Source organism: Protopterus annectens, chromosome 13.part0, assembly GCF_019279795.1.
Source record: "Protopterus annectens isolate FY-2018-M chromosome 13.part0, PAN1.0, whole genome shotgun sequence".
In the NCBI taxonomy this organism is placed as follows: domain Eukaryota; kingdom Metazoa; phylum Chordata; order Ceratodontiformes; family Protopteridae; genus Protopterus; species Protopterus annectens.
Window position 1 is genome coordinate 758,065,841 of NC_056747.1, and position 27,504 is coordinate 758,093,344.

Here is a 27,504-nt window from a genome sequence, read left to right on the forward strand (position 1 = left end):
ACCATCTCCAAGCCCTATCCCTGTACTCCTTCTCAGGCAGACTGCTGTACAGCACTATATATCTAGCCTAAAAGGCATTTGATCCTACACTGATGGATTTGTCTCTACCGTTAATCTCCACACACACAATTCTTGACAGCTACTATAATTTTTTTTTATCATAAAGTAGGCCAACACCACCTGGTTTCTTCACCTCTGAACAGCCCAAACTTCTGGTACTTGTGGCAGCTGGCAACATAAAATTCTTCCCAAAGGCAGTGAGAGCATGCAACATCAATGAAGGTCTTGACTGGTAATCTGTGGGGCACATGAAGACCTGGTGTGTTGATAATGTTTAGGTTTGCAAATGTAGGACTTTACTAATAACCACAAGTACTGAGATCTGAAATGTGTGAATGGCAAAATAAGACCTTCAGGCTCTAGTGATGTGTGTGTGTGCTTATGTAGCTGGACCACTATATCATGACAGGCATCAGTACCGTGACAGAGACACCCCCCAGTTACAAGGATTTACAATAAAAACTTCCGTGCTGTTACTGATAGAAAACACAAACTCAACTTACCAACATCAAGGAGGGTTTCTTCTTGTTAGATTCTAGGACATCAGAAAAATACTACATTTCTGACAAGGCAGGGGAGAAATGCAAGTCCCACCTGCAGCTACACATTTCACAGAGATTAACAAGCACATCTTCCACACAAAAGGGAGGTGCTGCATCCCAAACATTCCAGTGAGGAAACATACTAGACTAAGGCACAAAAGCTGCAAGTAATGTGTATGTATCCTGTACATCTGGTCCAGCACCCACAAAAATCACTGACCAGTTTCAAACTCCTGCAGTTACAAAGGAAGGAAACCTGCAAAAACACTAATCCAAAATTCTAAATATGGGTCCTGAAATACGAGTGGAACAAAAAAAATTTCAGGTTTAGCTTGCTAGGACTACAGCACAAACTTTTAAACTGCACAACACACAAAAAACAAAATCAATTAAATCTTTTTAAACAAGTTAGATGTTAATGCCAGTGTTTTGACAGTACTCTTGGCATCAGCAGATGGCTCCACATTTTCAAGGATTTTTTTCTCTCAAAAAAAAACACCTTTCCCACCACCACCTTATAAACAAACAAATGAAGATGGTACTTAACCATGTATCTGCCACTGCCCTGTGTGTAGGGAAACAGTGGGGAAGAATGAGGAGGACTGGGGACAGAGGACACAGACACACCTTTGCGGATCTGAAACATGAGAGGAAGAGTGTGAATGGCATGCAGACAATGAATGTCTTTTAAAATAAAAATCCAATTTACTGATGAGTATTTAAAAGATAAAATGCATGAGTAAATCACTAAAATACAGCACAGATATTAAAACAACATGGCACATGTAAAAAGTGGTGGGGCACATAAATCTGTAACTCAGTAGTCTAAATGTATTTTTTTTAGTCTCCTATTTCCTTCCCACACTGATAAGGACAAGTCAGGCTTTCCAGCTTAATAGCCATGCACCCATACCCACATACATGCACACACATATACACACACTTGAGTGTGTGCATGCACACACATAAGACACCTGCCTGAAAGAACTGGATAGGACCCCAGATTTCTTAAGGAGTAAACTTCTGCAGAATTTACATTAAGGCAGTAGAAGTTGGGCTTGAGTGAATGAAACAGTAACTGAAGACCACTATCCATAAAGATGAAGCATTCAACCCCCTACCTCTGTGGTGTTACATGCAATGACTTAACAACACATGATGCACACTCTCCAGTGCAATAATCCTAGATGATGTAATGCCACCAACCATTAGAACAGAGCACAATATACAAGCTGGAAGTAATCCCAACCCCTCTTTCAGGACAGGATAAGGTTTCAGTACTTCAACCGATCCATTAAGATCAGCTTCAAACAATCCAGGCTCATTTCTGAACCTAGTTGTAGGCAGCACAGACAACTGCATCCTGCACCAGTGGGCTGCTTCAGTCAAACTATACACTTAAAATAAAATGCTTAACAAAGACAACAGAGACAATACCTAAAAGCAAATGTCATATGCAGTCTAAACAAGTTTCCTGTTTAATCTCAGAAATGGCTTTAGTTTCATGAGACGTCTGATTTAACTTCTGAGGCAAGTATGTACTATTTAATTATTCTAACAGCATCTGGAGGACAGCCAAAGAGAGAAAACTCAGAAGGCCAAGTCCCAAAGAACTGAAGGAGGCAGACTCCTGGAGATGCAGTTCAAGCAATAGTGCTTGGTGAATGTGTGAAGAGACAGCCAGGAGGCTAACCCATAAATGCCCATAAAGGAGACCTCTATGAAGCAAGTGCTGGAAGCAGTGACACATCCGCTTCTGTCCTTTAACAGCAGTGTTTTCTAATGGGGTAATTCTCTGTATGATGGCAAAAGGCAATGCACTCAGCAGTCCATACAGAAAAAGCTTGATTAGCAGTGCCAGCTCCTCCTTCTCTGTAGTAAGAGAGATCACTTTGCCAGCATCTGAAACTCGTCCACTTTTCTCAGATAAAAAATTGAGCTGGTGGGCACATCTAGATTTGAATGTCTCTTTCGTCCCGGACTTCTGCCTCCAGAAAGAAAAAAAAAAATAGAGAGATAAATGGATATCATCTTCAGGAAGAAAATATCAGATATGCTCTTTATCACAGTCATCTGATGTATGAAGGGACTCTTCTTCATGGGTCTACATCTGAGCTCATCCTACATTCCATTTCAGTTTGGCTTTTGTTTTCTTTCCATAGCTCCAGTGCTCAGTGGCATGCTTGCCCTATACCAGCACATTTCATGATATCACAATCAAACACAGATAGTGCACCTAGCCCCCAAACCCATCAGTTCACTCACTAGCCACATGCATGCCCTACCCAGGCACATGCTGTGACATCACGTTCCAAACTAGGAGAGCGCATTTAAACCCAAAGTCCAGCAGTTTTCCTCTAAACCACAGAATATGTACATTTCTTGCAAATCAAGAAAGAGAAACCATTAACTGGGAAAACTACTCGTGTACCAACTCCTTAGCTCAACGCTTTCTGGAATTAATAAACTCCAATGTCCTATATCATCTTATCAACACCCCCACCAGGGGGGGTGACCTAGTCATTACTAACATGAGTGACCAGTGTTCCACACCTGAAGTCAGCTCCTCATTGGTCTGATCCGACCATAAGCTTATCACCCTTGATATCCACATCCTGCTCCCACCCACCCCACCCCCATTAAGGAAACCACAGTACAAAAATTCTCCAAAGCCAGCTTCATGTTTCTTAAGACAGAAGTGGTGAACTTCATGGCACCCATGCAGATGGACAATACAGTTACAACTGCTGAATCCTACACAAATGCACTCTATAAGCACTTAACCCGAGTGCATGGATCATGCTATCCCAAACAGAACCAAGACGCTATCCTCCAAAAAAAGGAAGCCAATCTGGTGGTCCCCTGCCATAAACAAACTGTACAACAGAAGGAAGAAACTGTTGCAAAAGAGAGTAAAATCCCATGAGTGGAGGAGCTCCCTGGTCAGCCTCAGTAAGAAGATGAGATCCCTTATAAGACCCTCCAAAGCTAGCTATGAAATCAAAATTGCCACTAAATCCAAGGACAACCACAAAGCATTCCGTGGCTATGTCAGGAATCTAGATGGCAACACCCAGATCTGCTCTGAGTTTTTTTTTAATTTAAATAAAGCACAGTATAGTATAACATTTTTATTGGGAGTGACAAAAATGGTGAATATGTTGAGGAATAAATGTCAATTATGCAGCTTGGCTCAGTGGCACAGAGGGATGGAACTCTGACTGTGACCAACTCTAGCATGGCAGGAGAAAGGCAGGGAGGGGTAGAAGTGAAGGGGCGGGTCCTACTTTTCTCTCACAGGGGGTGGGAATGTGGACACTCAGAGGCACACAAAGATGACACGGATTCTCTGGGGGAGGTCAGGAAAATCACCACTCATATTTTTGGAGAGTGGCAGTACTGCTTGAAGTGAATGACCCTTGCTAAAATAAGGCAACATCCTCCAAGGTCAACTCACTGCATGCCACTCCCTAATGCTGTGCAGAGTTTATCTGGAGGATAGGGCTATAAAACAGTAAAAAAATCTCAAACCACCCCAATGGCTATCAAAATAATGGCTCCTTCCAGATAACCCTCTCTCCTCAGTGATGAAGAATGCGTAATCTTTCACCCTTCTTGCACAGTCGTTCTTCTATTTCATCTACTTCTATCAATACAACCTCCAGCTCTCCCACATTTGGGATGTCTCGTGATTTCCAGTGCTTAGTAACCTCTTTTGAGCAATATCAGTCCCAGCTGTTTTTGTACTACTTTTTGTCACCTGCTGTTAATCATCAGTCTCCTTTTGGCCAAATGGCCCTGTTGCTTGTAATAAATGGAGGGTGTGGATAACATGTGGAGAGCAATTCATAAAACATGTTGGGCAGGTAGGAGTAGAGTGAGAACTAGAGAGATGTGTAAGGACACAGGTACAGTAACTAATCTCAATGTGTAGTTAACACAGCTACAGTTTTCAGCCTTGACCTCCTGTCACACAATGTCCTCAATTCAAAAACCTCTCTACAGCTACTACCTCTTTTTATTTTAACACCTTTATTGAATTAATCACTTATCTACCTCTCAACTGTCCAGATTTTTGCCTCATATTTTTGGTCGGATCCTCATAAAATATATGTATTTCTGGCAAATCACTGAGGCTCGAGGTCTCTAAATAATGACAGATATTTGAGTTTAAGACTACATTTCTTACAGAAAATGCACGTGAATGTAAAACCTGTCATTCTAACAACTTTCTAAATTTATAACAGCAATATTTAAAGTCTGTCACTATCTTTGGGCCTTTGTCACCCATTACTTTTTGGGTACTTGCGTATTATCGCAACCAGATTGGGGACTAGGCATAACTCCTGATGTTATCATGAAACAAGGGTTTTGGCACTGAAAAGGGGTGTGTGGATTGCAAATCAGTAATGCTTCACCTTGTCTGTGACAGAGGAACAGGAATTTGGATCAAATTTGTCTACCCGGGTCCGTCTTTTATCCCAGTGCCTCCATACAAAATGAAATGAACAGGGCAGATGATAACAAGCAGCACTTTTACATTACCAAGCACAGACTCTTTCACAGGCAAAAACAGGATAGAGTTTAGTCTTACTGACAATTCTTGTCGAAAAATCAATTATCCCCAATACACAAGTCATTGCAATTCATATTACAACACAGGGATTCTCCCCTTTCTTTTTCCAAAGCTTCTTGGGTAGGATCGCGGTACTGTAAACCCCCCCCCCCCAAAAAAAAAAAAAAAAACACATGAAAACATGGAAGGTTCAGCCCTACATAAAGTCACATCAACATACAACCTTTAAAAATGCAGATGTAAACAAACACAAAAATGAAAAGGCTGACTGCCCACTATTACAGGCAAGCTGGAACTGTATGTCTTAACCAACTGTTAGCCTCAGTTACGGCAGTAAAGGACTCAAACCGGAAGGTGGAATTGGGGCAGTATTCCTGTCCCTGTTGCAGAACCGAGGTGATAGGAAAGTGAGTTGGACTTTAAACGACCCTTGTCAATGCAGGATAAATGATTTTCGGCATAACATTAGGAAGCAGGACAACTACCCAATCTGGTTGCGATAATACGCAAGTACCACTTTTGGCTTTGTCCAGATTTCTTGAACTAAGGTTGAGAGGTATGCTTATCACACAGGCAAACATACATTTATTTATATAAAAGAAAACAAACCACTTTAATATGTTCAAAGTTGCAAACATTACACATCACATATATTTTTCTGTACACTTATCAATCCAACATTATTTGCTCAATCCTACTTTCCCTTTAACCTCATTCCTCCTGAAACTTTATTCTGCGTGTATTGCTCCTTTAATTTACTCTTACCCTTTTCTAAGGATCTCACTTCCAGTTCTTGTACCTCTGTTAGTACTTACTACTTCAACTACGATTGGTTTAGTCTTTGGCTTCTATTTTCTAGTAACTGCTTTTTTGGCAGCTACCAGAATTAAGTTTAACAAGACCTTACTATGTCTAGGCAATTCATATCCTGTATGCCAGGCCACCTCAAAAGAATAATTATATTAGTTACACCCATTTGCTCACCCAATATTTCTGACAGAGCACGCTGTAGGGAATTTTATATTAAGTCTACCAATTCATTACATTCCCAAAACACATTCTCAGCTACCTCTTTCTTCCTCATCACACCTCCAACATTTGCCATCTACCTGAGGAAAAATTCTTTGCAGTCTGCCTGGGATATAAAAAAATCTATACAAACACTTTCAAGCAAAAATCCTAAATCTTCTAGACTTTGTTGCATATTTGTGAGTCATACATATGTCCTCCCATTGTTTCCTTGTGAATAGCTTATCCGATCTCTCTTCCCAGTCTTTTCTAACCTCCCCTAATGGATTCCTATAGTTATCGGGCAATATTTTCTGGGCAGCCAAGGTGGTGCACTTTGCCACCTCACAGCAAAAGGTTCTCCGGTTTGATTCTCGGCTGAGGTGCCTTCTGTGTGCAGTCTGCATGTCCTCCCTGCGGTAGCGTGTTTCTCCTCTGGGTGCTCCAGTATCCTCCCACATCCCAAAGACATACTGCAGGTGGACTGGAAACTCTAAATTGGCCCTAGGTGTGAGTGTGTATATGGGTGTGCCTTCTGTGAAAGGTTGGGTGCCAGGCTGGCACCCCGACAATGTAAAACTCCATTGCCAATCATTCTGTGGACCATTGTTCCTCTGTGGCGACCCCCTGACAGGAAAAGCCAAAAGGAGAAGAAGTTATCGGGCTTTAACATCAGCTTCTGTCCTAGACTTGACTAAAAACTCTAACAGAGCAGGTATTTCACTTAGGATTCCCCTATCTCTTTCTCTTTGCCTATAATCTGCCTTCCCTATCACTGAATGATATCAATCTTTAGCCTGCAGTCTAAAGGTCTTCTTGGCCTCTTGCCATTCTATTACATTTCCCCTTTCTAGTTATTTGCTCCCAATACATTGATTCCTTTGCCAGTCTTCTCCAGTAAATTCTACTCTCCTGTTGCCTATTCTCTGTACCCTAACTACAGTAATCCCTATGGGTAGAATCTCCTTTCTTGTGATGGCTTAGTTCTTAGAATACTTTCTGCTTCCTTATGAGTAAAATTATATATGGTGGTTGTTCTCCTTGAGGACTGCGTCCAAAAATCCCAGTCTCTCCTTACTTCTTGCATTTCCACCTGCTTCGACATTATCCCTTTCCACTTTGAATCATAGCAATTTTCTGCTTCAATATGTATATGAACCTTAACTGTGCAGCAATAAATATCCATTCAATCAGGAAATCCTAAACCACCTTGTTCAATTGGAAGGGTCAACTTCTCACTTGTCCCTTGCCCCCCCCCCCCATCCATCTCAGATAAAATCTTTCAACTTTTTATTACTATCCACATCTTCTCTAGTTGATAAAAATATGCCTGACCTGTGGATAAAACTAAAAGGACAAACATTTTCAATGCTTGTATCTTGCTAGCCATATCCATAAAACAGAACTTCCAGTCTCTCAGTTGTTGTATTAAGTTTTAGTCACTTCCCACACATCCTTAGCTGCCACAACAAAATCTTTTTTAACCCATGCTACTAAACACTTAATTTTATTGTGCCCACATAAATAGGAGTACTGCTGAATAAATTCATGTGTGGGTATACACTTTACAGTTACAGCCTTTGTTTGATCCTCATTAATTGTAAATCCCAAAAAGACTTGAAACAGTCTCAGAATGTTCCAAAACACTGAGATGATATAGTCTGCAAATAAAACAAACTTTTCTTGATTACCTCACCAATTGTATCAATTTCCAAGTCTCTTACTTTCTTTGCCAGTGGCTCTCAATATAATGCAAACAACAAATACAAAACAGAACACCCCTGCCTGGTTCCTTTGCTCAGACACAACTTATCACAGAGGAACCATCCCATTTTAATTTTCCCCTTCAACCAATCATACAGTCTCCAAATTAACCTTATTACTGTATCAGGGAATGCAAATGCTTCCATTGCCCTACTCATAAAATCCACCTCACTCTGTTAAATGATTTCTCTGCATCAAGACCAACCAACAATACTGGCATTTTTTTTTTACATTATACTTCCCTCTAGATCATTGTTCACTATTGTCATCAAATGTTTGCCTCCTCTCCACAAAACAACATTGATCCATATATGTAATTTTCTAGCTATTAGACAAATAATTTATAATCATGGTTTAAAATTGAAATGGGCCTATATGAAATTGGGTCTGATGGGTCTTTATTGTCTTTAAGTGTTACAGACATCACAGCCTTCTTCCAGGATGTTACTGCTTCCTCTCCTTTTAAAATACTGTTAGACAAAACCTTCCAGATCTTCAGGACTTTCTTTCCTCCCAGCTTAAAGTAAACCAAATAACCACTGGAAAATACAGTTACAATGCCCAATGGATGCAGGAAGCAATAGCCCGAGCGGACCACAAGGACAATGTTCACATCTAAAAAGTAGCTTATTTGACAAAGAGTTCTTCCCCCTGCTAAGTGCTTTCATCCCAGAAAGTATGGAACTTCAACAGAGCATGGGGAAAATTACATCAAGCTAGCCTTAAGTTTTACATTCCCAGATCTAATTAATTATTTGATGTACTTTTATTGTCATTCTAATTTGATTGGTTGTCATTTGTTTTTTAATGCTACTTTTTGGATTTAAATATCTGTTTTTCTCCCAAGCTATTTCTTCCATTGGGTGTTGTAACTGTTTTCCAGTGGTTATTGCCTCCTTGCTTCCAAATTTCCCCAGGAATACAATCTATTCCTAGAGACTTTCCTGCAGATTGATTGTATGTCACCATTTTTATCTCATCTCCTCCTGTCTTAACTATTAACTGTTGACCCTCACCCACCTCTAACCTTGGCATACTTAAGTCTTCCATAAATATTTCCATTTGAGCTCTTTCTAGATTTCCACATTTCTCTGCTTTACACAAATTTTCATAAAACTTTCGATATATCTCTGGTTATTTTCCTTGTATAGGCTCCCAAAGTTTCGCATCACTCCTTTCTACTTTCTGTTGCCTAAGTTGTGCTAAACGTTTTTGAGTTTTGGAGTCATTATCAAAAAAATCAGCAATCTTTCTAAACTCATGGAAATTACCTATATACCCCCTTATTTTCTCTTTAGCACTCTGCAGTGGGACCTCCTCTTGTCCTATGAGATTCCCCTTATTCTGTAATACTTCAACCTTTGTCAGCCCCTCTAAATAATTCTCGATACTTCTTAATCATCTTTCTTTTTCTTTCATTTCTACCACATTTTTAAACTCCACTTTCATTTTATCCCACTCACTAGCTATAACTTCTGAAGGAATTTTTATCTTCCCTAAAAACTCTCAAGTAATTTCCACTGCCCATTTCTTAACTTGCTCTCTTTTTAACAGGTAGGTGGGAAGTGCTAGTGTCTCATTTTTACTTCATTACCCTGCATTTTAAGCTTATATTTTATTGTTGCATGATATTAAATAATTTTTGGATATAATATGAAGGTTTCAATGAAATCTACATGCTCCTATGAAGTTTAATTTCTGTCTGGTCTGGCACGGTTAATGTACCCAAGGGAACAATATGCAAATTCTCTTAGAGCTCCTACTACTGAATGCACATCTTCCACACCAAATATGTTCATACATTTCTGCAGAAAATCTACCCTCTTTTGTTATATTTTCCCTTCTAGGCCCCCCAGGTACAGCCTCACTATTTCAAATCAAGTTCCAGTCCAACCTATAAGTAATATTCCCTAGTGAAAGCTGATTATTTCTCTTAAAAATTTCTTAAGCTCTCTAATAGCACTATTAGATAGAACATAAATACATGCCAGTGTAATCTTCCTCCCTTGACAGTAGCCCTTTACTATCACAAGTCTACCATTATTATCTTCCCCCCTCTTCTATCACTATTGGAACTCCTCTAGCAAAGTACTCCACTCTTCCTTTGTCCCTCATATTATGCTGAATATCCATACTGAAATCCTTTCTTTATCAAATTCACATTCTCACTTGTTTTTCAATTTGCTATTTGGACTCTGCATTTCTTAATATAATTCGGTGCTCTTACCTTTTTTCTGTACCTTTCAGGCCATTCACATTTCAAAACAATAAGGACAACACAGCCATTATGATAAAAAAAGTTATTATTCTCACCTATTATATATGACAGCTTTTTTAAAGGTCTGCTCCCATCTTTTTTGTAACATTCACCCACTATTGCTTGGCAGGTTAATCCTTTATACGACTGTTTTCTGTCAGTCTCCATTTGAACCTATGTCACATTTTACAAGACTTTTTGTTTTAATAAAAACCCTCAAAAAATCGAACAACTCACCCCCAGAACCTATTAACTTATGTACATCTTCAAATAATGAAGTTTAACCCTCCTGACAGGAACAACTGCCCAAATTGACAGCTGTACCCATAGGCATTAATTAACCTAAAGCTAAAGTTAAGTATGCTAAGTCACATGTTACATGTGCTCCTACATACACTAGTTGCTGTTTGCTTTGTCTTATGTTTATTTCCCTCCCAAATGACAAAAAACAGCTTATATGCGTTCAGAAAACATTAACTTTTAGCCTTAAAAAGTGTTCTGGCTTTTACTACCTGCCCCTACATTCAGCTTTATGTCCATGGAAACATAAGAACAAAATGTACAGCTGCCCTCATCTGCAGGCTTCTCAACTCACACTGAACTGTTATTTGCTAAAGAAAAAATGAAAGTTATATACTTACCATAATGACAGATCAGTGTCGTCTGTCTCCATCTGGTTCATCCTGTGGGTTATCGGCTCAGACTTGGATCAGACACTGGCCACATCCTTCAGACTTCCAACTTGCCAGACTCCACTTCCTCTACCCACAATCCCCCATTCCTCAACAGACCCTTCAGAGTGAGTTTGCCCCATCTAAAAATAGCTCTAAAGCATATTTTCTCATAACAGAGGAGGAAAAAGGATTCCAAGAACAAAAAAGAATGAAACCTCTTTTACTCGGTCATCTTAGACAAGTACACTTACCAAAAAGGTGGGGGCAGGAAGGAGGAAGATTGAACCAGACAAACACAGATCTATCATTAGATTAAGTACATAACTTTTGCATCTGATGTCTTCTCAGTCTGGCTTCAACCTGTGGTACAGAGTCCCCAGCCAGATAATCCTTGGGAGGATCTAAGGAAGGATATTCTGCAACATGGTGGAGCCAAAGGAATCCCTGGATCTGGACTGAATGTCCAGTTTGTAATGAGAAACAAAGGTGTAATGGCCCACCCAAGTAGGTGACACACAAACCTTGTCCAAAGAAGTTCTGGAAAAGAAATCCATACCTGTAGTAGAGTAACCCTTAGGTTTGCCATGCCTTCCCACTCAAGACATAAACAAAGGAAATACAGTCTGACAGACACTTGGATAATGTCACTTTCAACACAGGTTTCCCTAATCTGGACCTCAAAAAAGAAAAACAGCTGGCTGCATTTTCTAAAAGCTTTTGTCCTGTCCAGGTAAAATCTCAATTGTCTCTGCACATCCAAGTGATGCTGCAAATATTCATCCTTGTTGGAAACATTTGGGGGAAAAACAACAGGAAGGTGAATGGATCTATTCAGATTACTCTCAGAGGTTAATTTGGGCAGAAAAGAAGTATTGGTATTGAGTGAAACCCTACCTTTATGAACAAAAAAAAAAAAAAAAACAGATAAGGAAGAGGAGAATCAAGGGCTCAAACTCTGCTAGCCAAGGTAACAGCCACCAAAAACAAAGTTTTCCAAGATAACTTCAAGCCTGAAGGAGCAGAAGGTGCAAAAGGAGGGCCCGCAAGAACTTGCAACACAAAAGGCAAATCCCAAGGAGGAACTGGATCCAAAAAAGGGAGGGTGCAACAGAAATGCACCCTGGAGAAAAGCCATGGAAATTTTCACAGCAGCCAATGGAACATTATCCCTACCAGTATGAAAATTAGAAATACCTGCCAGTTGCACATTGATCATAGGAAACACTAGAGCCTGAATTAAACAACTCAGCAAGAAAATCTAGAGCAGACTTTAATGGAATGGAAAACGGATCAAACTCTCGAGATTCCAACCATATCGCAAAACATCTCCATTTACTGGAATACACCTTCTTAGCAGAGATAGTGTTGTGCAGAGGGATATCAAAGAAGAGATCACAGAAAGGGGAACCACACCTGACAAGGCCAGAAGGGAGCTATATGAATCACTGTCGCTCTGCAACAGGCTACCTTTTGCAGGAATGTGACAGAGTAATTAGGGAAATAAGTAAACAGGAGTCCCAGGGGCCAAGCATACAGAAGAGCATATCTGGGTGGCTGCCCTGAGGAGGAACTAACACATAATAGCTGTTGCACTTGGTGTTGGAAGGGAAGGCAATGATGTCACAACACAGAGTGCCCCAGCACCGGAAGATCCAAGCTGCCACTCTTGGATTCAGAGACCTCTCATGAGAAAGAAGAATGCTCCTGCTCAAAATGTTGCCAGAATGTTCTGCTCCCCAGGATGTACACTGCAACCAGAAACTGTTCAGACAAAACCACCCATTGCCAAACCCTCATGGTCTCCCAACAAAGAGTATAAGAATATGTTCTCCCTTGCTTGTTGAGATAAACAATAGACATACTTGCCCATTTGTATTGAAATCACACCACTGGGAAGGACACCCTGAAAGACCTGCAATGCAAGGAGGACAGCCCTCATCTCCATGACACTGATGTGAATGTTGGCCTCTGCAAAAGCCCAGGACCTTTGAGCCATCCTCCTTTTGAAATGCCCCCACCACCCAAGAGGGAAGTATCTGTGGTGATCATGGCCACAAGAAGGGGAAGAACAAATGGTCTCCTGTTGGTCACTAAAGAAGACTGGCCAACAGTGAATCTGATTGTGGCACATCTTGGTAATCTCACTGAAAAGTCCATCAGATGGGTGAATTATGACCACTGCACTGCAAAAGTCCACTACAGAGCCCTCATGTGGTACCATATGGTACTTTGCTAAAGGGACCAACCCTACTGAAACTATCATGTGGCCTTGGAGTTTCAAGATCGCATGAGCTGGACAGACTGAAAGGGCTAGCACAGATATTGCATGGGATCGAAGGCTGATCACTATAGAACTTGGGAGCTTGGCAATTTGACTGATGGTATCCAATTGACAACCTATGAATTCTAATGTCTGAACAGGCTGCAGGCTCGACTTTAGATAACTGTAATCCCTAACTCACCACACAACTGCAGTAAGGTATCTCTTGCCATAATAAGCAACACTCTTGTGGGGGCAGTAAAGAGCCAATCATCCAGGTAAGGAAGCATCTTAAAACCCTGCAGCCTTAGCCAGGCTGCAACCACAGCCATGCACTTGGTGAACTCCCAGGGGATGGTGGCAAGTCCAAATGGCAGGGCTCTGCATTAATAATGATTGGCCCCCAACTGAAAGCACAGAAATATCCTGGAGTGACTCTCTATCTTGATATGATAGTAGGTGTCTTTGATATCTATAGAGCTCTCCCAATCGTCATCATTCAGCACAGGTAGAATAGACTGCACCGTGAGCATATGGAACTTGGTCTGTTTCATGAAGGGATTTAATATGCTAAAATCCAAAATAGGTTTGAGGTCCTTGTTCTTGTTACCAAAAAGAACCTTGAGCAGACTCCAGATCCTCATTTGTTTGGTGGTACCCTCCTGGATAACCTGATTTGCCAGCAGCGTCTGAATCTCTAACACTACCTGCAGAGTCTCTGATGGGGTGGAATGTTTGGGAGACATTTGTGATAGAACCTTGGAATTACTGAAAAAGGAATTTTATAACCTCTGGATAGGAGTGTCAACACCCATGCGTCTCAGATGATGGCCTCCGAAGCTTTTGGGTATAGAACTAAGCAAACCTCGACTGGTTCGACAGTGGACAATCAGGCATCCACATTCAGGATCGCCTAAAGGGCCCAGCAGAGAGGGCTCTTCAGAAGCCCTGATTTTGTGGACAGGTCCTGCCCCATGGGCGGCACCCATTATGCACCACCCCAGCCAGAGGCACAGCCCTTGAAGGAGTGCCCTGGGAAGGCTGCTGTGACTTTCTAAAAAAAGAGATACTTGCCCCCATCTGACTCCTCCAGAAGGTTTGCTGAGGGGTAGCAAAATGGAGGACAGCACCTTCCCTTCTTGTTCACTCCTAGTAACAGCATCTTTAATTTTAGGATCAAACAAGGAAGAGCCATCGAAAGGGTAATTAATAAAGGATGCCTTGAAGGAATCTTCAAAGTTGCACAGGCACATCCAAGTGTGACATCACAATGCAATACTGGTGTCAGCCACAAAGGATGCTCCATCAGCTGCGTTCGAAATGAGCCTCATGGAAACACGGGTAATAGACAGCTGAGTCTCCACAGTCTTCTGAATCACTGGAGATTACAGCACCTTAATAATCCTTAACACTTCAGTCACAAGATTGGGCTGAAGTCTGGTCAAGTGGGACAAGTAGTTCACTACCCTCAGAGTGAATTTCACTGAGGCATAACATTGCTTCCCTAGATTGTCTAAAGCCTAAGACACTCTGTCTGGGGGATGGACCAAGGAAGTCTCCTCAGAAATTTCCATCTTGGTGGTGGCCACCAACACGATCATATCCACAGCCAAGTCCTTACTCCAATGTGGCAGGTACTTGGAAACAGTAAATATTTTGTCAGGCTTCTTAGGAAAATACTCCACTTTGTCAGGTTCCTTCCATGCCTTCCAAGACACTAGGTCTATTAGTGCATCAGGAGTGGGAAAGTACAGTTGTGTACATTTACCATAAATGTAGATGTTCGAGTGTATTCACTGTTGCAGTCATCACATTTGGGTTATCTGATTGCAGTAGCCCTCAGACGGACAGACTAACAAAGTCTTGGGTCATGCGTCGGTTGCTGTCGCATCTTCCATGACGTCATGTAGTCAGGGGTATAAAGCATGCAGCCGACGCCATTACATCAGTTTTTCTTACCCCAGATGTCAGGTGCCCCCATAATGGAAAGCAATTTACATATACATAAGGTTACACCGCCAACAAAAAAGCAAATACACCAAAATGCTTTAAACATAGCAAGCAAGAACAGAGATAAAGCCAACAGAAGTCAGGGGGCTGGAGAGGGTAACTAGGACTGCAACAGTTTATACACTTGAACGTCTAACATTTATGGTTTAAGTGTACACAGTTGTACTATGTTCTTCATGTTTCACTGTTGCAGTCATCACATTTGGGTAGATTCCCAAAGCTAAGGATGAGATGAGGTAATTAGATAGCATTAGGACCAGCTATAAGGCCCTGCAAGACTGCAGTGGCAAAGCCAGCTTTGGATTTAGAGAAAAACTGGCAAATGGTAATGCTTGGTGATGGTATGTATGGAACTCCAGGTAGCAGCTTCTAGGATGTCCCTGGTAGGGACACCTCAGAGAAAGGCTCTAGAGGTAGATACAGCCCTGGTTGAATGTGGTATAATCCCCTGTCGTGCTTATAGCAGAAATGAATGCAGTGGCCTATCCATTTAGAAATGGTTTGCTTTGAAATGGCCTTCCCTTCTGCCCCTGCAGCAAATGCAACAGATGCTCAGATTTCCTGAGAGGTTTAGTCCTGTCCAAATAAAATCTAAGTTGTCTGTGCACATCTACGGAGTGCAGAATTCACTCCCCCTTGTTCTGTGGATTAGAAAAGAAGGTTGGCAAATGAATGGACTGATTAAGGGCCACACTGGATGCCACCTTGGGTATGAAGGAGGGATTGGTCCTGAGGGTCACCCTGTCTGCATGAAAAATGATGAAAGGCTCCACTGCCATGAGGGCCTGTAATTCAGACACCCTTCTTGCTGAAGTGATGGCTAAAAGGAAGGCTGTTTTCCAAGAGAGGAATTTCAACTCTACAGTTGCAGCCGGCTCAAAAGGAGGTAGAGTGAGTTTTTCCAATACAAAGTTAAGGTCCCAGGCTGGAGTAGGGGCTCTCCTGAGTGGTCTTAAGTTTTTGCCCCTCTGAGGAACTGTTTCAGCAGTGGATGAGAGAAGAGGGGTGGGTCTGTGTTGTAATGAGCTGAAATGGCTGAGGCATGAATTTTGATGGAAGAAAAGGAAAGGCCCTTGTGCAGCATCTCAGTTAAGTATTGAAGAATCTGAGGTAAATTGGGCGTTGCAGTGTCCATCCCCGGAGTCTGGTTTCAGGAACATAATCTTTTCCCTTTTTCAGCATAGGATTTTCTAGTACTAGGCCTCCTTGCCTCCAGAATGACATCCAACACTTGCTTACTGGTAACAGAGACATTAGGTAATTAGCCAGGCTGCCAGGTTCAGGGTTTGAAGCTGTGGGTGCAGAATCTGGCCCTCCTGCTGGGACAGCAGGGCAGGTGACTGAGGCAGGTGCCATGGTGCCAGCAGTGACACACTGCACAGAAGGGGGTACACCAGTGTTGATGTGGCCAGTCTGGTGCAATAAGTATCGTCCTTGGTTTGTCCTGTTTGATCTTTAGTAGTACCTTGGAGAGGAGAGGCAGAGGGGGGAAAGGCATAAACTTATGGGTTTTTCCAGGTGAAGGACAGGGTTATCCACTTTCCAAGCTTGTTTGTGGGGAGTCCTTGTGCAGAATTTTTCAAATTGGTAGTTCTGGGGGGAGGCAAACAGGTCTATATCTGGGCTCCCCCATTTGTTTATCAACATGTTGAATATCTTTGGTTCCAGTTTCTACTCGTGTGGGTCCATGAAGTTTCTGCTTAGGTAGTCTGCCAGTGTGTTTAGCTTTCCTGGCAGGAATTGAGCCTGTGGGCGCACTTGGTAGCTCAAGGCTGTGCTCCACAGAGCCATGGCTAGTCTGCAGAGAGGGTATGAATGACTTCCCCCCCTGCTTGTTTATGTACCACATAACAGTGGTGTTGTCCGTCTTTACCATTAATTGTCCTGGAAGGATGTGGTCCTTGAAGGCTGTCAGAGCATTCTGTACAGCTAACATTTCTTTTTGACTTGGGTTCCATTTTCCCTGAATGAACTTCCCTGTCAAGTGAGCCCCCCCATGCATAGTCTGATGCGTCTGTTACGGTTTGGGCGGCAGGCAGTAGAGTGAATGGCAGTCCCTTGTTTTGGTGACAGGCGTCTGCCCACCAAAGGAGCTTTATCTGTAGACAAGGAATGATAGGAATCATTGCTTCTAGATCCTGAGAATGTTGACACCATAGGCTTTTTAGATACCATTGTAGTTTCCTCATATTCAGTCTTGCATATGGAATTAGTAGAATGCAGGAGGCCATGAACCCCAGGTCTTGCAGTATTTTCCTTGCAGATAGCTGGGTCTTTGTGGCCAGTAGTTTGAAGTAGGCTGTTAAATGAACTTGTTTTTCTGGCGTGAGAAAAGCCATCTGGGAAGTTGTGTCCAAGCTTGCTCCCAGGAATACAATTTGTTGGCAGGGTACAAGATGTGATTTCTTTTTGTTTATGGTGTACCCCAGAGAAGTTGACAATTTCTGTACAAACGCCAGATGATTCAATAGTATGTCCTGGCTTTCTGCCTGAATTAGACAATCGTCCAGGTATGGATATATTTGAATATTTCTATGTCTGCAAAATGCAATGACTGGAGCTAGGCACTTTGTGAATACCCTCGGTGCAGTAGATAAGCCAAAGGGCAGTGCAGAGAAGCGTAAGTACCTTCTGCAGGATTCCCTTATTAGGATGTACAGGTAGGCTTCCTTTAAGTCCAGTGTTGCCAACCAGGCATCCTTGTCGAGCATAGGAAGCAGCTGGTGGAGAGTTAGCATCTTGAATTTTGGGATCACCAAAAAAGAGTTTAGGATAGAGAGGTCCAGTATAGGACGCCAGAAGTTGCCTTTTCTGGGCACCAGAAAAAGTCTCGAGTAGAAACCTGGTCTCTCTTCCTCTTCTGGAACAGGTTGAATAGCCCTGATGCTTAAGAGAGTGAGAATTTGCTTTTGAGCCTCTGCCCACTGATTCCGAGGTAGGTCTGACCAACTGTTTGGGGTTGGTAAGGAGTGAAAGTGGAATCTGTATCCTTGGGAAACTATTTAAAACCCATTTTTCCTGGGCAAATAAACCAGTAACTCTTTCCTGTAAGGCTTCAAAATTTGGTCTTGGTGCAGTTATTCTTCAAGAAGGCAGACCAGTAGCATATGCATTTAGAACTCTTACCCAAACTGAAATGCAATCTGCTCAAATTGAGAAAGAACTTTTGGCAATAGTATTTGCATGTTCAAAGTTTCAGGATTATATCTACGGTCGAGCTATGCAGATTGAAACTGATCACCAACTTCTAGTTACTATTCTAAAGTAGCCTATGCATTCAGTTCCAGCGAGATTACAAAGAATGATGCGCAAATTGCAAAAGTACAACTTCAAAATGGTCTATATAAATGCTATCTTCTTTATCTGGCTGATACCATATCCAGACCACCCAAACATACAACGGAACAGCTTCATGCAGAGAATTTTGAATTTGACATCATGGAAGTGCATAATTTTTCTACCATGACACTTGATGAGCTGAGAGATCATACAAAGACTGATCCAGTTTTCCAAAAGCTCAACCACTACACTAATGTTAGATGGCTGTCAAAGCAATCTAGTGTACCACCTGAAGTGCAAACTTATTTTCCTTACAGAGATGAGAAGTTGATGGAAGATGGCATTATTTTCAAAGGTTCTAAAATTGTTGAGCCTGCTTACTTACAACATGAATATATCCAGACTTTGCATCGTGGTCACCAAGGTTCCAAATCTACCAAAAGAAGGGCAACAGAACTAGTATTTTTGGCCTTCTCTAGTAAAAGGACATTGATAAAATATGTTCTTCTTGCTCAGTATGCAATAGTATTAAACCGCATTTGCAAAAAGAAAGTACAGTTGTGTACACTTACCATAAATGTAGATGCTCGAGTCTATTCACTGATGCAGTCATTACATTTCGGTTATCCTGCTGGCAGGTTGCCCTCAGTCGGCCTGAATTCCAAAGTCTTACATCCTGCGTCGGTTGCTGTCGCCTCTTCCCCGACGTCAGGTCGTCAGGGGTATAAAAGATGCAGCAGACGCCATTTTATTTAGTTTTTCTTGCCCCAGATGTCAGGTGCCCCCAAAAGTACAGTTTTGTACCTACCATAAATGTAGATGTTCGAGGATCCACATTGCTGCAGTCCCAACTATTGGGTAGTCCGCTGTCCAGTCGGCCCGAATACCAAAGTATATGGCTGACGTCGGTCAGGGCGCATTAGACTGACGTCAGTACGTCAGGGTACTAATGCGCATGACCGACGTCATATCCTCAGTCTTTTCTTGCCCCAGATGTCAGAAGACCCTGAAAAGATAAGGCCAAAAACCAAAAACTCCCAAAATACCTGCACCAAAAAATATATATACAATATATACACAATCAGCAGAATATAACCTCACCTACACAACCACCCCTAAACACAGAGGAGAAGGAGGGAGGGTAAATTGGACTGCAGCAATGTGGATCCTCGAACATCTACATTTATGGTAGGTACAAAACTGTACTATGTTCTTCATTCCACATTGCTGCAGTCCTAACTATTGGGTAGAATCCCAAAGCAGAGGTAAGGGAGGCTGGCAAATCATAAGGAAGCAGGAACTGACAACATGCCTTGCAAAATAGCTGTGGCAAAACCAGCCCTAGACTTAGAGTAGAGAGGAAGGTGATAATGCTTAGAGAAAGTATGCACTGAACTCCAAGTAGCTGCCTCCAAAATATCCTTAGTTGCCACCTCCCTTAGAAATGCTGTGGAAGTGGCAGTAGCCCTAGTGGAATGAGGCCTAATCCCAGCTGGAATCTCCTTGCCATGATGGGAATAACAAAAAGTAATGCAACACCCAATCCACCTAGAAATAGTTTGTTTTGACACAGGCTTGCCCTTTGAACTCAAAGCAAAAGAAACAAACAATTGCTGAGACTGCCTAAAATCCTTAGTCCTGCTCAAATAATAACGCAATAGCCTGTGTACATCTAAAGTGTGCAAAATCTTTTCCCCTTTATTTTGGGGATCTGCATAAAAGGTAGGCAAATGAATAGTTTGGTTTAAAGCCACACTAGAAACCACCTTAGGCATAAAGGAAGGATTAGTACGTAAAGATACCCTATCCTTATGAAAAATCAAAAAAGGCTCCACTGCCATAAGGTCCTGCAACTCAGAAACCCTTCTTGCAGAAGTAATGGCCAACAAAAAAGCAGTCTTCCATGACAAGTATTTCAATTCAGCAGTAGCCGCAGGCTCAAAAGGTTGTAGAGTAAGTTTCTCCAACACAAAATTGAGATCCCAAGCAGGAGTAGGAGCTCTACGTGGGGGTCTTATATTCTTTGCCCCTCTAAGAAATTGCTTGAACAAAGGATGCGAAAACAATGGTGGGTCACAATCATAGTGAGCTGAAATTGTTGCAGCATGAATCTTAATGGAAGAGAAAGACAAACCTTTGTCCAGTAACTCAGTAAGATATTGAAGAGCCACACTCAAATTTGGCTCAGTAATCTCCAAATTGTTTGCTGCACTCCAAAACAAAAATCTCTTCCATTTTTCTGCGAACACTTTCCTTGTACTAGGTCTTCTGGCTTCCATAATCACATTTAAAACTTGTTGAGGAAGCTGAGACCTGCTGTCTTTCAAAACAGAATATGCCAGGCTGTTAGATGTAGAGAGTGAAGCTTGACATTGAGCAGATGACCGTCCCTCTGAGACAACAGGTGTGGAATCAAGGGTAAAGGCCATGGAGGCTTCCTTACCAGACTCCTCAGTAATGGGTACCAGTGCTGCGAGGCCAATCTGGAGCTATTAAAATCATCCTTGGCTTGTCTTGTCTGACCTTTAGAAGCACCTTTGGAAGAAGAGGCAGAGGTGGAAAGGCATACACATGAAGATTTTTCCAACTGAAAGAAAGAGCATCCACTTTCCAAGCTGTGTGATGAAATCCCTTCGTGCAAAACTTTGGCAGCTGGTGGTTTAGTGGAGAAGCGAACAGATCTATGTCTGGAGTTCCCCATGACACTGTCAATTTTGAAATACATGAAGATCCAGTTTCCACGCGTGGGGATCCATGATTTGTCTGCTTAATACATCTGCTAAGGAGTTCTGTGGTCTCGGCAGAAACCTTGCCTGAAGAGTTCGTTGCAGACTGAGCGCAGTCTCCCATAAAATCATTGCTTGTCTGCACAATGGGTAAGAATGTGTTCCCCTTGTTTGTTGATGTACCACATGACAGTTGTGTTGTCTGTTAGAATCAACACCTGCCCTGGAAGAAGTAACTCCTTGAAAGCAATTAATGCAAACTGAACTGCTAACATCTCTTTCATGTTGATATGTAGATGCTGTAGTCTGGCAGGCCACTTGTCTTGTATCCACTTTCCATTTAGATGAGCTCCCAAGCAATATCTGAGGCATCTGTCGTTAGAATCTGACTTGCCTCTGGCCGGGTCACAGAGAGTCCCTTGTTTAGGTGACATTCCTGAGCCCACCACAAAAATTCCTTTTGAATGCAAGGTATTATTTGAATGACAGTGTCCAAATCCTGGCAGTGCTGTGTCCACAGATTTTGAGATACCATTGTAGCTTCCTCATATGCAGTTTGGCATTGGGAAGCACCAGAATACAAGATGCCATGAACCCTAAGGCTTGAAGGACTGTCCTTGCAGTCAGCCCGGACTGAAGAGATAGATGATGGAAGTAACTGGAAAGATTCTTTTGTTTGTCCGGGGTTAAAAGGCCATCTGGGCTGCTGTATTCAGTCTCACACCCAGAAAGCACATGTCTTGAGAGGGTACTAGACTGGACTTTATTTCGTTCACAGAATACCCTAGGCATCTTAGCACTGCTATGACATATTCCAGATGCTGTAGAAGATCTTCTTTTCTTGAGCCAGAATCAGGCAGTCGTCCAAGTAAGGATAGATTTGGATTCCTTTTAGCCTGAAGTAAGCTATCACTGGAGCCAGAACCTTTGTGAATACTCTGGGCAGTAGATAAGCCAAAGGGCAATGCAGAGAACTGATAATGAGAATTTCCAGCTCGAAAACGCAGATACTTCCTGCAACTTAGTCTTATTGGCACATGAAGGTAAGCTTCCTTGAGATCTAAAGTTACCATCCAGTGATCTTTGCCCAGCAGAGGTAAAAGCTGTTGTAACATCAACATTTTGAACTTGGGAATGTCCAGATAAGTGTTGAGGATAGATAAATCCAGAATTGGTCTCCACGTGTTCCCCTTCTTTGGTACTAGGAACAGGCGAGAATAAAATCCTAGGCCCCTTTCCGGCACAGGAACTGACTGAATGGCCCCTATTTGGAGCAACAGAGAAATTTGCTTGTGAGCCTCTGTTCTTTGAAGAGGAGGAATGTCTGGCATGCCTTTGAAAGGAGGCAAGGTATGGAAATAAAACCTGTAACCGTGGTGAATAATATCCAGAACCCATCTGTCTTGGGTAATAAAATCCCAATTTTCTTTGAAAAGAGACAGCCTTCCTCCCAAAGGTGCTGCCAGGCGAGAACGTACTGGCAGCGGAAAAGGCAGGTCATTGGGTCTGCTTACGAAAGGACTGACCCCTGCCCTCACCAGAAGTCTGAGCAGGGGAACTCCTGTCCTAGGCCTAAAAGAACCCTGAGCTCTGCCCCTACCACGTCTAGACCTACCCCTAGACTGGGAATCATAAGCAGGATAAGTCCATCCCTTAGTAGGCCAATTTCTACTAAACTTCGGAGGCTGCACCTGCAAATAATCTTTAACAGTTTGCATAGACTTAGCCTTGTCCTCCATTTTCTTCAAAACTGCTTCCACAGGCGAACCAAACAACACATCAGACTGTAAAGGAGCATCCAAAATCCTTGTCTTAACATGCTCAGCTAAATTCTGATCTCTCAGCCAGGCGTGCCTACGAAGAACAGAACCAGTGGCAGCCACCCTGGAGGAGGCCTGCACAGCATCAAAACCACACTGCAAGGAATGTTTACCCACCTGTTCAGACACATGAACTAAATCCTGCAACTCTTTACACTCAATACCTTCAGCCAGAGCATCCACCTTAGATTTCAGATCTGAAAGAAGATAATTCTGATATTTTAACATGTGAAACTGACAATTCAACGCCCTCATGGCTAAAGTGGAAGAAGTATACACTTTCTTTCCCCATCTATCCAAAGCCCTTGCCTCTTTATCAGGAGGGACAGGATTTTTAACAACTGAGGCCTTCACACCTTTAGGCCCCTGAGAGACAGTTTCTGGGTCTGCCCTAGGACTCTTAAAAAGATACTTATGAGCTTCAGGCACCCTATAATACCTATCCGGTTTAACTGGGGCAGGAGGCAAAGAATCAGGATTCAGGGAAGCCTCTGCAAACACATCTTCCACCACAGTCAAAACAGGAGGTATAGCTAAAGGCCTATGCTGGGGTAAAAACAAGAATTCCCTAAGCCTTTTCCTGGAATCAGAGAAATCTTGACCTTCCCATTTAAAATGCTCCCTCATGGAATGCAGAGTCTCTGAAAATGAAAAATCCTCAGGAGGAGAAGCAGAAGGAGTAGAATCATCCACATCAGAATCAGAATAAGGAGGGTACTCCTGCAAGTCTTCAGCCAAGACTCAAGCCTCCGAGCATTGCTCAAAACTCTCAAACTCAGGTTCCACCCTAGGCCTCTTATCAGGAGGGGCATAGAACCCCTAATCATAGTAATCAAATCCTCTGCCATTTTAAGCATATGTTTCTTAGGCAAAGATCCTGAAGCACTAGGAGAAACCCCCACAGAAGCTAAACTTGGCCTGCCCCTCAAAGAAGCCTTGGAAACTGAAGGGGAGGCTCTAACCACCTTAGGAAGAGAGGGAAGAACAGCCACCTGAGAAGCCCCCTCAGCCTGGCCTACTTCCTGAGAGGATACATCCTGTAACAGTAAAGTCTCTCCCTGAGACTCCAAAGAGACACCTGGCAAAACCTCCGGCTCCACTGAGCCTTCCAAAGAACAGACGTCTGGGACTGTCGGTTCCTCTACCCTAGGCTTTGCTGCTTTATCTTTGCGTTTTTTAGCCGAAGCCGGCGTCGGAGCATCCAACGGCATTTTATAATTACAACGCTTCCCAAACACTAACCTGGCACAGTCTAACCTTCTTTTAATAGTGCGTTTGTTAAATCTAGCACAAGAGCGGCATCCAACAACGTCGTGCTCAGGCCCTAAACAAGGTATACACAAAGTATGGTAATCCCTATGAGGTATCTGTTTCCCACAAGAAATACAGTTATTCACTTTTTCTGACATCCGGTTAAATACTGAGGCAAGAAAAAAACAAAATATTCCCCAACGGGGTACTTAGCCAACTTTGATTCGGTCTGAAACTCTGACTTCAGAAACTTTCAGAACGCCAACCTGCACTCGCAAAATTGCTTCTGCATCGGACCATGCGGCAAAAAAGACTGAGGATATGACGTCGGTCATGCGCATTAGTACCCTGACGTACTGACGCCAGTCTAATGCGCCCTGACCGACGTCAGCCATATACTTTGGTATTCGGGCCGACTGGACAGCGGACTACCCAATAGTTAGGACTGCAGCAATGTGGAATGAAGAACATCAGGTAGGCTAAAATTATGTAAATAAAACATACAGGCACCAAAATAAGCTTTACCTTCATCTATAAGCAAATACACCACCTATGTTGTATAGATTAGAGAAGTAAAGATAAGTTCCAGCAAAAATAAGGGGGATGGGCAGGCGGGTAACCTGGACTGCAGCAGTGAATACACTCGAACCTCTACATTTATGGTAAGTGTACACAACTGTACTATGTTTTTCGTGTTTCACTGTTGCAGTCATTACATTTGGGTTGAGTCCCAAAGCTATGGTTGGGGGGCTGGAGCTAAACAGCATTAGGAGTGGCTATGAGGCCCTGCAGAACTGCAGTGGCAAAGCCTGCCCTGGATTTAGAGTAAAGAGGCAGATTGTAGTGTTTTGTAAAGGTATGCACTGAACTCCAAGTAGCAGCCTCCAAAATGTCTTTGGTTGGTACTCCCCTGAGAAAGGCTGCAGAAGTGGCTGCAGCTCTGGTTGAATGTGGCCTAATACCCTTAGGTACTGGTTTGCCATGCTGTGAGTAGCAGAAACAAATGCAGTGACCTATCCACTTTGAAATAGTCTGCCTGGAGATAGCCTTTCCTTGTGATGCTGTGGCATATGCCACTAGTAATTGCTCTGTCTTTCTGAAAACTTTAGTTTTGTTCAAGTAGAATGTAAGCCGTCTGTGTATGTCCAAAGAATGCAGAATTTTCTCCCCCTTGTTCTGTGGTTTGGATAAAAGGTTGGCAAATTAATTGTTTGGTTAAGGGCTACACTGGATACCACCTTAGGCATAAATGTAGGGTTTGTTCTCAGAGAAACCCTGTCTGGATAGAAAATGATAAAGGGTTCCACAGCCATGAGAGCCTGTAGCTCTGAAACTCGTCTTGCAGACGTTATTGCTAGGAACAGAGCTGTTTTCCAAGATAAGAACTTTATGTCTGCAGTAGCAGCTGGCTCAAAAGGAGGTAAGGTGAGTTTTTCCAAGACATAATTGAGGTCCCATGCAAGTATTGGCATTCTCCTTGGAGGCCTTAAGTTTTTGGCTCCTCTGAGGTACTGCCTTAATAAAGGATGAGAAAAGAGTGGTGGCTCTGTATTGTAATGAGCCGAAATGGCAGAGGCATGGATTTTAATTGATGAAAAAGATAGGCCTTTGTCCAGCATCTCAGTTAAATATTGCAAAATCTGAGGAATATTTGGGACAGCTGTATCAGTTCCTTGAGCTTGGTTCCAAGCGCAAAATATCTTCCATTTCCCAGCATAGGATTTTATAGTAGTAGGCCTTCTGGCTTCTAAAATGACATCCATCACAGCTTTACTGAGAGGTGTGGTTTGTATGGCTACATTATCCGCCATGCTGCCAGGTTTAGGGTCCTGAGTTGACTGTGCAGAATCCGATTGTTGGGACAGTAGATGAGGTATTTGAGGTAAGGTCCAGGCTGGGAATTGGGACAAGTTCCTGAAGATCGGATACCAGTAAGGGCGTGGCCAGTCTGGGGCAATCAGAATCATTTTTGGTTTCTCCTGCCTGACCTTTAGGAGTACCTTGGGGAGGAGAGGCAGTGGAGGAAAGGCATATACTGACAGGTTTGTCCAGTTGAAAGATAAGGCATCCACTTTCCAAGCTTGTCTGTGATAAGTCCTTGTGCAGAATCTTTTTAGTTGATTGTTTTGAGGGGAGGCAAATAGATCTATGTCCGGGCATCCCCATTTCATTGTTATCATGCTGAAGACTTGTAGATCCAGGTGCCACTCGTGGGGATCCATGAGGTTTCTGCATAGTTCGTCTGCCAGAGTATTTTCCTTTCCTGGCAAGAATTGTGCCTGCAGATGAACTTGCTAAGTCAATGCTGTGTCCCATAAAGCCATGGCTAGTCTACACAGGGGATACGAATGAGTGCCCCCCTGCTTATGTACCACATGACCGTGGTGTTGTCTGTCTTTATCAGTAGTTGTCCCGGATGAAGTATGTCCTTGAAGGCTGTCAGGGCATTTTGAACAGCTAGCATCTCTTTTTGATTGATATGTAGATGCTTTTGGTTTGTGGACCAGGTGCCCTGAATGCCTCTTCCTGCCATGTGTGCCCCCCCAGGCATAATCTGATGCATCTGTCGTTCGGCTCTGCCTGGCTGGGGGTAGTGAGAATGCCTGTCCCTTGTTTTGGTGACAAGCCTTTGCCCACCATCGAAATTCCTGTTGCAGGCAGGGAATTAGAGTAATCATTGTTTCCAGACTGTGGCAATGTTGTGTCCAGACACTTTTTAGGTATCATTGAATTTTCCTCATATGCAGTCTTGCATATGGAATTAGTAAGATGCAGGATGCCATGAAGCCCAAAGCCTGCAGAATTTTTCTTGCAGATAACTGGGTCTTTGTTGCCATTTCCTTGAAATAGGTAGTCAGTTGCCTTTGTTTGTCTGGAGTGAGATAAGCCATCTGGGCAGTTGTATTTAAGCTTGCACCCAGGAATATTATCTCTTGAGAGGGTACTAGTTTTGATTTCTTTTTGTTGACTGTGTACCCTAGGCATGTTAAAAGTCTTATCACAAAAGTCAGATGCTGCAGTAGAATGTCCTTGTTCTCTGCTTGTATGAGGCAGTCGTCCAAGTAAGGATATATTTGTATTCCTCTTTGTCTGCAGTAAGCAATTACTGGTGCCAGGCACTTTGTGAAGACCCTGGGCGCAGTAGATAAGCCAAAGGGCAGTGCAGAGAATTGGTAATGCTTTGAGCCAGCCTTGAATCTGAGGTATCTTCTGCATGATTGTCTGATTGGGACATGCAAGTATGCCTCTTTTTAGATCTAAAGTCACGAGCCAAGCC

General features: G+C 42.7%; 1 protein-coding gene across 4 annotated transcripts in view; it reads right to left on the reverse strand.

Annotated features, from left to right (window-relative positions):
- Positions 1–27,504, reverse strand: part of GIT1 (GIT ArfGAP 1) — a 1,727,505-nt gene that overhangs the window by 138,530 nt on the left and 1,561,471 nt on the right. For 3 of the 4 annotated variants that reach the window (XM_044054459.1, XM_044054456.1, XM_044054457.1), the window contains one exon: positions 1,150–1,239. The exons of the other annotated variant lie outside the window; for it this stretch is intronic. In XM_044054459.1, the coding sequence (XP_043910394.1) occupies positions 1,150–1,239 (90 nt within the window). The remainder of the gene's footprint in view (positions 1–1,149; positions 1,240–27,504) is intronic. 4 annotated transcript variants of the gene reach the window in all.